Below are 10786 nucleotides of genomic sequence, written 5' to 3'. Positions count from 1 at the left end.
ATTTAGAGAGAAAAGAAAAGGCTGCAGATATTGCTTTGACATTTACTTTAAAAAAAGAGAGAGAAATGACCAGAGAGGTTGACAAGTACTTAGTTGAAGCTAGACAGTTAAGATCTGTGGTGCACCTGGTCTGCACAAATCTTCCTCTTCCTCCAGCACTGCTACGTGGATGCCGTTCAACACCAGGGTCTCTTCATTTCCTCATTTTCTGCCAAGTCAGTTACTGGGTCTGGTGCTCTTCCTCTCCTCTCCTACCTGTCTTTGCTTGTTTCCTCTCTCTTCCCTTAACAGTGTCAAATAAAAATTTCTTCCAAAAACATTGGTGTCCTCATTTTATTTGACTCACTTATTTATTTTACTTTGTTGGAGGGGAGGGAGGAAAAGTTCTTCTTGGGTACAAAAACACACTTATCCAATATTTGAGTGAGAACTGTACACCAGCTGCTTTTGTGAGAGCTGCTTTGTTATTTACTGGTGACTGAGGTAGGAAGAAAGTTAGGTTTGCTCTGGCAGTGAGGAGGGGAGGTCAGGGAACACATTCATTTGCCCATCTTATGTTCCCCAGATTCCTGGCATATTTAGCATCTCTTCCCCTGTGCCCTGTTATTTCCTTCTCTATGCATATTGTAATGTGAAAGATGCCAAGCTAAAGAGTGTCAGATTTATCTTGCTATAACTTTTTTTTAAGATTTTTTTTTTGATGTGGACCGTTTTTAAAGTCTTTTTTGAATTTGTTACAATATTGCTTCTGTTTTATGTTTTGGTTTTTTGGCCACGAGGCATGTGGGATCTTAGCTCCCTGACCAAGGATCAAACCCACACCCCCTGCATTGGAAGGCGAAGTCTTAACTACTGGACCACAAGGCAAGTCCCTCTATAACTTTTTTTTTTTAAGTTTCTTCTGGCACAAGGCTTACAAAGCTGTAGAAAGAAAAAGGAAAGTTTGTTTTATGCTACAGACTTAGAATAGTAACAAAATACCTGATGTAATTCATCCTGGGATGTGTGTTTGATAGGCCCTTATGACTAGAGGGAATGGAAAAGGAAAGAAGGGGAGGTATTGTATGTGTTGTATCTACTGCTTAAAGTTGCAGTTGTGATCTTGTGAAATCTACCTGATCCTGATGCAAGTGGGAAAGAAGCCAACCTTTGATCTCTTCTTGCTGGAAGGTAAGACAATCGAAGAAATAGATGCCACTCAACAAGTTCAAGGTAGGTTTTCCATGTATAGCACTGAGTGGCTAGCACAGTGATAGGACAGGGATACTCATTGAAATTAGTTTCATGAGCTGAGGGAGGCATAGAGATCCAGGAAAGTTCCCTCATTTCATCACATGTAAGCATGATAACTTGACCTACATGATTTCTCTGGTCCTGAGAAAATGTGTGCGCTTTTGTTCTGCTGAACACTACCACTTCCATAATTCTGCTGAGTCTTGAGGTGGGAAGAGTGATAAAAGGAATGACCTATCAGAAGTTCATTCTCTTCACCTGACTAGAAAAGGGAAAAGAGCTTAGAGATTTTTTCCTCTCGCATAACTTGGGAGTCAATAGTAGGTTGTATGGCTAGACCCAATCTCCTTTTCTCTTTAGAGTTTTTAATATGTATGAAGAAATAAAATTGATTTTGCCAATGAAATAGCCTAACCATCTGAGAAGATTTAGATTCAATAAAGAATTATGTCTGAAGGGTCAGACTGCTTGATATTCACCAGTTTCTCCCTGAAAACTGGAGTAGGCTTACATTTGTCAGGTGCTTGCCAAGGATCACAGATGTGGTCTTTGTTTTCCTTTGATAGTTTGCAGTTAAGGGGCTGGAATAAGGGAGTGTTAGGTGGTCCTGTTTCTGGAAATGGGAGGAAGCAATCTCAGAATGGGGAGAGTGGTGATGGAGTTGAGAGAAAAAGTGCTTAGCATGTAGTAGATAATCACTGAGAGCACTGATTTTGGAGTGAGAAGGTCCTGTATTAATTCCCATGCACTGGGGCAACATTTAATCTCCTTATACCCATTTGCTGGTGAGTAATTGGGGAATATTTACCTGGAAGCATTGCATGAGGTTAGAGTCACCATATGGAAAGCCTAACCTGTCATACAAATTCTTTAAACAAATCTATTAAGAGCCTGCTATGTGCCTGGTCCTGTTTTCGGTTGGGGTAAACAAGACAAAGGTTCTGCACGTATAGAACTTACATTCTGGAGGCACAGTGGTAGTTATTGAATTGAGGAAGGCCTAAATAAGACTTGGAATTAAGAATGCCAAGGAGAGGCAAAAACCTGCATCAGTTAACTGATTATGCAAACGTGTAATAGCAAGTCATTGCAAGTTCCAATATCTTTTTTATCTAATAGGGAAAACTAATTGACATTGATAAATGATGCTCAGAGGACTCAACTACAAGTGTTTTATATACTCAATCTGGCCATCAACCTTTGCTGAAGAGCTGCATTGTTTAAAACCCACCTCCAGACCAAGTCTGTTTCTTGCCTTGCTCATCTTCACATTATAGCCAAACATCTGTTGCCTCAACTTGTAGCCCTCTGTTCATCCAGTAAGTAGAGGTATTTGTATTTGCTTGCCTCTCCCACAGGCTTTCTTTCCTCATAGGTATGACCTCCTACCCAATGGAAAGTCTGATTCATCTATCATCCCCTAGTTAGTATGAAGTCTTTAGTCCCTTTGGACTGATTTTGCCCTCATACTGGTGTGATGTTTTCATGTGGACAGCCAGGGCCTAAGGAGCATTTCCCTGTCCCACTCTGGGCTTCCTTTCCACCCTTCTCCTGGAGAGTAATCAAGATGTTAAAGGTATAGCACCCTCATTTCTTGGGGTGCTAAAAGCTCTTCTGAACATACCTTGAAGGGCCACCAGGCTGGTGACCAGCATCATCCAGACCTTTTCTTGCAGGAAGCCTGAACTGAGAGCACCTTTACTGTGGCCAAACTTGGGGTGTCCTGTTTCAATCCCAGTACTGTGTAGTTCACTCTCTGGTTCAGGAGAGAATCAATGGATCAGGAGAGAGTTTTGGAAATTACTAATACCTCCTTTTGCATAATCTCAGGACATCTTTTTTATGATCCCCAAGGATACCTCTCAGTATAATCCGTTGCCCACATAAGTATTTTTTAACATTTGTGGGTGGTGATGATGACGTACATAAGTGGCAATAAATAAATATAGAATCTATGTGTGTCACAGTGGGGATGCAAATAGGCCTACCTTGAAGGAACTCAAGTCTTGCCAGAGAGACAGCTAAAATAGCTTAGTTACCTTGGTGTCTCCAAGTCTCATTTAAAAACCGTCTTCTGGAGTGGGTCAAGCAGTTTAGTCTAAGTTAAAATCGTGGGTTTTGGGCTTCCCTGATGGCGCAGTGGTTAAGAATCCGCCTGCCAATGCAGGGGACATGGGTTCGAGCCCTGGTCCGGGAAGATCCCACGTGCTGTGGAGCAACTAAGCCCGTGTGCCACAACTACTGAGCGTGCGCCGCAACTACTGAGCCTGCGCTCTAGAGCCCATGAGCCACAACTGCTGAGCCCACGTGCCACAACTACTGAAGCCCATGCGCCTGTGCTCTGCAACAAGAGAAGCCACCGCAGTGAGAAGCCTGCGCACTGCAACGAAGAGTAGCCCCTTCGCAGCAACTAGAGAAAGCCTGTGTGCAGCAACAAAGACCCAACACAGCCAAAAATAAATTAATTAAAAATAAATAAAATCTTGGGTTTTGTAATAGATATGGATTTTTGTCCATTATTTCCTAGCTGAGTGAACTTACACAAATTACCTTTGAGCCTGATTGTCACAGGACAAGAATAGTACCTAACTCAAAAGGCCATGAAGATTAAATGAAATAATGTATCACTTAGCACAATGCCTGGCACGCAGTAAACAGTAAATGGTAGACATTGCTTATTGATATTATCTGTTACCTGTTTGGCCTTCTTAGTGTCAGGTTCCGAAAGGAACCTTATTTCCTCGTTTGGTGAGCATCCATATTTACTGACTCTAATAAGTATGCTGAGAGGATGATAAAGGCTTTCTATCTTAGAACCATCACATAGAAATACTTAAGGTGTATTAGGAGAACATCAATACTGGATTATAAGGGGCAGTGGCTTCGTCGTACTCCCATTCTATTCTCCAAGACTTAGCACCGTGCCTGGGTTACGCAATCAGTAAGTTTAGATGAATGAAAGAGGAGTTTCCATTAGTGAGATCAACTGGAACAGAGTATTCACATAAGTAGTAGAATGAAATTTTATAGAGTGCCTCCAGTGCCAGGCTAATTACTGTCACACAGACAGTGAAAAGCCATTAAAACTCTGGGGTGATATGTACAAATCAGCATTTCAGAAAGATGCCTGGTGGCAGTATGGATTAGAGGCAGAGACAGTATCTAGTTGATGGACCAGTTACTAGGCAATAGCTCAGTGCCAGGCTCTGAGGTAGGTGTGGGAGGTATAAAGATGAGTAAAACATGGGCAGATTTGAGATCTGGGGCTTACCACTTAGGAGACTATTGGAATATTTTAAGTGTGAGATGATGAAGACCTGGAAAACACCTTTGGAAAGAAAGGAATGAATGTGGGAAAGAACTAGTAGTACTTAGTAACTGACTGGATGGGGGAAGAGAAAAAAGGAGGAACCAAGATTTTGACTGTGAATCATGGACAGAAAAATGGTCTCAGGAGGATAGGTTTGATTTTGAGTGATTTGGTTTCTTTTTTTAAAGACTTTATTTTTTATTTATTTTTTGACCTGGGCCCACATTGGTGAAAGCGCTGAGTCCTAACCACTGGACAACCAGGGAGTTGCCAAGACTTTATTATTTTGTATTTTTAAATTTTGTGGGGAGCTGCACCACATGGCATACAGAATCTTAGTTCCCCAACTAGGGTCAAACCCGTGCCCCTTGCATTGGAAGTGTGGAGGCTTAACCATTGGACCACCAGGGAAGTCCCAGGAGGTGCAGGTTTAAATCATGAGGGTAGATCAGAAATTGGGAGAGATAGTAGAGAGAAAAGATTGAAGGAGTGGGGAATGAGTCTTGAGGAATGAATTTTCATGTTTGAGAGGTGGGAGGAGGAAACAGGCAGAGAAGGAGAGAAAAGAACAGCCAGAAAAGTAGAAAAACCAGGGGGGAACAAAGTCACAGAAGCCAATGAAGATGAGAGTTTGATAAGGAAGAGAATGGAAGTGCTGAACGCTAAGCTAGTTAGGTCAGATGAGAAGACACCAGGAAGCAAGGAAGAAAATAGAAATCAACCTAGACTGAAGTAGAAAATTTGGATTAACTAGTAACCGTAGGTGATGATGAAAACATTTGTTAAAAGGCTGTGGGACAGGTTTTTATTTAGGGCTGGGTGGGTGTAATTTACATCTATTTTTCTTAAAGTCAAAAAGATAGTATTTGAAAGTTCATAAAAGGTAATAGCAGTGTCTTTTTATTCTCAGAGACAACCACTATCAACTCTGAGGTGTTTTACAATCTTCCTACATAAAATGCTAATATTACCACTCTTGATAGTTTAGACATTGTCTACTGATTTTCTGTTACAGAAGATGAGGATATGTTTCTCTTAAACCCCTACCCTTCTCTGCATCTTTCAAAAAAATCATTATATTATAAATTTTAGTCAATTTTTCATAATTTGGATTCCATAAATGTTACTTATTACAGAGCCAAGTTGTGTGCTATGATTATGTTTCCTTTTGTAAAATTTAGTGTTTTCCCTGGAGATGATGATCACCTTAATTTTTTTAAACAGGCAGAGTTTTCCATATCCATATCTTTAATCCCTCGTCAGATCTGTCATGGGCCATCAGAGAGATGATCTGTCAATTCCATTTTCACCCCCTAGAGATCTTTCAGAGTCCTGTATCTTTTGCTTTCTTCAGGACTAACTGCCCTTTTTGGCCCTTTTTAATTCTAGAATTTCTTTATCCCCTCCCCCTGTTAGATTTCTTGTTTCCTGGATCCCATTTTATCCACTCTACCGATTCACTTTCTTGCTTTACTGAAGCACATCCTCTGGTAGCTCCTTAAGAAAGGTCATATGAAAGGCAATTTTTTTTTTTGGAGTCACTGTGTGTCTGACAGTGTCTTCATTCTTTCCTCATGTTTGATTGGTAGTTTGACAGGGTATAGAATTCTAAGTAGAACATAATTTTCAGTTTTGAAGACTTGCTCCGTTGTCTAGGAGTATGAAGAAGTCATATACATAAAGCTGAGGCTGCAGTGGCCATATTTAGGCTGTGCCAAAGTAGTAACAGAGCAGGGGAGCATGCACAAAATGAGGAAATATGCAGAGATGGGAGGACTTGCTGTCCCAGAGAGGAGACAGTAACTGTTTGGGGTTCTTTTGGCTTTCTGGTTTCTGATTCCAGAAACCAGAACTCATGAGGGCTAGCTATACTTCTTCTTTATTATTTTTCCCCCTTTAATCTATAGCAATTTGAGTGGGTTTCTATTTCTTATGACTAAATGCTCTTTAAGACAACTATCCATTTTATCCATCTTTCTTTCCCAGCCTGAAGGCGCAGTGCCTATATTTAAAAATGTAGCCACATCTCTGAGAGACCGAATTGGGAATCAGGAGGCCTAAATTCCAGACCTTTCTGCTTTTACTGGCACTGCTCAGTGAGTGGCTTTGGATAAGTTGCTTTTCCTGCTGTGATTCAGTCTCAGTGTCAGTAAAAATGGGATGGCTACCTCAGAAGGATTTTTTAAATTAAAGACAAAATAAGATACTTTTGTATCCATGCTTTGAGGAAAGGCAGCATTTGCCAATGGGAGTGATGGAAAAGGATTTGAGTAATGGGAAGGACTCTTCTCCAAGGAGACTGCCTATCCAGGACCTGAAATAACTACTTCTGTCCTTAGCTGTTGACCCTGCTTACTGTCCCACCTGGTGGCACTGGGGATATCAGAAGACCACCTGTGACTCAAACAGAGAAATAATGGCCCTGAAGGCAGATATCCAGCTTCTGGCTTCTGGCACACCACTGGTAGGTCTCAGTGTCCAATGCCATGGCTTGGTTTATGGTGAACACCAACTGAGATGATATTTCACTGATACCATCTTTCCCAGGATCCTATTTAAGCCTCAGTTGCTCCAAGCTAGTCTCAGGGGAACAGTCTCAAGACTTGTCCTTGCACAAAAACACCATACCCACCTCAGCCTCTTCTTTTTTAAGCTACACAGTTGCTTTCCCTCCTGGGAAGTTGAGCTGAGGATGTGCACTCATCCTGGAATAGGAAGAGAAGTGTTAGCCATGGAAGCCGGGTGTATACATGGTAATCTAAATTCACTCACATATAAATGTTGAGGCAGAGATGAGGGCTGCTCCATAGACATTAAATACCACCCTCTTAGAAGAGTAGCCTACAGGCTATACCCGTATCTGAGGGAGATCTGCAATCCCAGTTCTTCATTAATTCAGAATTGGTTTATATTTTATTTCTACTCTTCAACTGGAACTTCTTTTGTATACATCTAATCTTTAGTATAGCCCTAGCGACAGGTATTATTGTTCCCATTTTACAGTTAAACTGAGGCACAGAGTGGTTAAGTGGGTTGCTAAAGTTGACAAATATTGTAGTATCTAGATGTCAAAACTGGATTTCATAAATTTATAGTGTGTAAGAGCCTGAGGGCCAGATTACCAGGCTTTTTTGCAACATATAGCAGAGGCAGAATGTCTGGTGGGGAGGGCAATAGTATTAGTTCTAACAAAAAAGAAAAAGAAACTATATTTTTCACCCTTTCATTAGTGTCAAGAAGAATGGGTCCTTTTCTTCCCCACCAGAAAAAAATCATGGGATCCATTCCTCATGAGTTCAGGATTTTCCCTGATGGCTGTCTCTGCTCTGGGGATCTCGGGATGGTCTGTCCTCACGACCAAGTTTGTTCTCCACAATTGCCAGCAGAATGGCCAGGGCAAAGCAGCCTCTGCCAGGTGCTGCATGTTGTCAAGAGCCCCAGGAACTCGAAGCAGATGTTGGCTCTGCTGATGTCCTTGGCCTCACTTTTCTGAAAGCACAAGGGGAACTCCTAGACAAGGCCTTACAGGGATTCAAGACTATCCCCCTGCTTCAGGCAGTAGCCTCGGTTGGCTAGAGTCTGATGGAGGTGGAGGAGGGCTTGAACATGAGAGTCCAACTGGCTGGGAAGTAACACAGTTAATTAAATGAGGTGCACTGGAGAGAGGATAGGGGAAAAGAGAAAGAGAGAAGAGGCATAGAGAGACACTAAAGGCTATATTTTCAGATTTTTTCCCCTTAAATTAAGTTGGGTTGCTGGGTCAAAGAATATGAACATTAAATTTTTTTTCTACTATGTTATTGGATTGCTCTCCAAAAAGATGGTTGAGATTCAGATGTTCAGCAAGAATATTTAATGTACATTTCTTCATGGACTTGCCAATACTGGTTATTATCTTTTACATTTTTGCCAATCTGATGGATAAAAAATTAGACGTCACTGTTGTTTTGCCTTCAAAACTATGACTAGTGAGGGTGAGGATCTCTTCATACATTTATTGGTCATTAGTATTTCCTCTTCTATGAATTGCCTGTTCATATTCTTTGCATGTTTTTTAAAAAATCAACTTCTAGGAACTTTCTATATTAGAGATATTAACCCGTTGCCATTTTTTCTTTCTTTCTTTTTTTTAACAAATAGTTTCTTTCACTTCGTTGTCTCTTGACTTTCTTTTTTTCCATAAAGAAAATTTACATTTGTATGTAGTTAAATACAATATACTTCTCTTCCTAAGTCATTTGTGTTTCCTTTATTGTTTAAGTAAGTTACCCTCAGGCTGAGGTTATAATTTTCTTCCAATATTTTTATTATTTTACCATTATATCTTCTAATTTTAGCTAAGAAAAATTATTTTTGTGTCAAAAAACCCAAACTGAACAAAAATCAAAACCAAGAAAATACCTGAATTTTCATCAAAAGGGAAATGGTTGAATAAATTTTGATTAATTTACACAATAGAATATTATATATTAAAAAGAATGAGTTCTATAAATATGGGCCTAAAGGCAGATGTCCATAATATACCATCATGTCAGAAAAAGGCAAATTGCAGAGCTATGTATATAAAATAAATATTTTTTTTAAAAAAATCCTCTCTCTGTGTAGATGTTAAAAATATATTTAAGCACTTTTGTAGTTTATAACCAAACTACAATGGGATAGGATTTTTGGATAGGTAATTACATCCATAGGGTTTAAAATTCAAAGAGTAGAGAGGGGTATACAGTTAAAAGTTTTCTTCCTACACCCACTCCCCAGTGATCTATTATTGACCAATGTTGCTTTGTTGTTGTGGACCCTTCTACAGATATTCTGTGCATATATAAGCAATTCCCTATTTTTCCTTTTTTAAAAAACAACAATAATAACAACAACGAATGATGTTCTACATTTTGCTTTTTTCACTTACCAGTATGTCATGGAGACCATTCCATATCAGTACATAAAGCGCTTTCCCTCTTTAAAAATTGCTGCACAGTATTTATAATTATGTGAATTTATTGACATAGATTTCCATCAGTGAGCATTTTGATTATTTCCAATCTTTTCTTTTCCAAACCCAACCCTGTACATACATCATTTTGCAAATGATGAATCTCTAGAAATGGCATTGCTGGTCAAAGGGTATATGCATTTGCAATTTTGAGAAATGTTGCCATATTTTCCTCCATAGAGGTTGCACCAGCATACCTTTCCACCAGCAACATATGAAATGCTTCCTCATACTCATGCCAACAACATGATGCTAATTTGAGAAGTGAAAAATGACCTTAATGTAGTTTTAATTTATAGTTATCTTATCATGACCGAGGTTAAGCACATTTTTACATGTTCAAGAGACATTTGTTTCTCCCTTTCCATAAAGTTGCCCGTTTCCTATTGGGTTGATGTCTTTGGTGGTGCTTTCAGATTGATTTGTAGGTGCTCTTTATACACTCAAAAAATTAGTCCTTTGTGATAGAAGGTAGAAATATTTTTCTAGTTTGCCATTCATCTTTGCCTATGGTAGTTTTTTCAGGAATCTTTTTGTTTTCATATAATTATGTGACATGTATACAGACCATCACCACCCCAAGACTGAAAAAATTCTCCCATGGTTTCTTCCAGTATTCATATTTTTTCATTTTTTACGTTCAAGTTTTTGGTCTTCATGAAATTTATTTTGGTGGAAGGTGTGAGGTACAGAACCAACTTAATTTTTCAAGTTGTCTACCAGTCATTCCAGTACCTTTAGTTGAGTGAAACTTCTTTTCACCGTTGACTTGAAATGCTTTGTCATATATTCAATACATCTGTGTGTATGCATGCCTATTTCTGTACATTCATTCTGTTTATATATGTGCCTGACAAATTTTAGATTTATATTTTAATTCCTAGAAAATAGTAATTTATATTTGTTAATATTTTTAAATGTCTAATCATTTTTATAGATTTAGAATATTTTAATATTTAGTCCCCCTCTTTACTTTTTCAGAATTTTTCTATTAACTTAATTTTCTATCTAATTTTTATAATCTGCTTATCTGGTCTCTCCTTTCCCACCATCTACCAACAAGAAGACCTACTGGTATTTTTAAAATTGGGTTATGTTCTATTTATATTTTAACTTAGAATTGAAATTTTTGTGACATTGATTTTTTTGATCCAAGAACATGATATTCCTTACCATTTTAAAACTCTTGTGTTTTGATATGTGTGTAGCTCGGCCATGTTTAGAAGTTTTTTCATAAAGCTCTCATCCAT

General features: G+C 39.0%; 1 protein-coding gene across 1 annotated transcript; it reads right to left on the bottom strand.

Moving 5' to 3' along the window:
* Positions 1-2795: 2795 nt before the first annotated feature.
* CD160 (CD160 molecule) lies at positions 2796-9073 on the bottom strand (the record flags this gene model as incomplete). The annotated part of the gene is given in 8 exon segments (XM_079721661.1): positions 2796-2959; positions 2962-2989; positions 6951-7094; positions 7098-7139; positions 7143-7193; positions 7196-7242; positions 7924-8032; positions 9068-9073. Coding segments are annotated over 8 exon segments (591 nt in total).
* Between the last annotated feature and the right edge of the window lie 1713 nt (positions 9074-10786).

The sequence above is a fragment of the Hyperoodon ampullatus genome (assembly GCF_949752795.1).
Source record: "Hyperoodon ampullatus genome assembly, chromosome: 2".
Taxonomy (NCBI): Eukaryota; Metazoa; Chordata; class Mammalia; order Artiodactyla; family Ziphiidae; genus Hyperoodon; species Hyperoodon ampullatus.
This window is presented reverse-complemented; position numbering and strand designations above follow the sequence as displayed.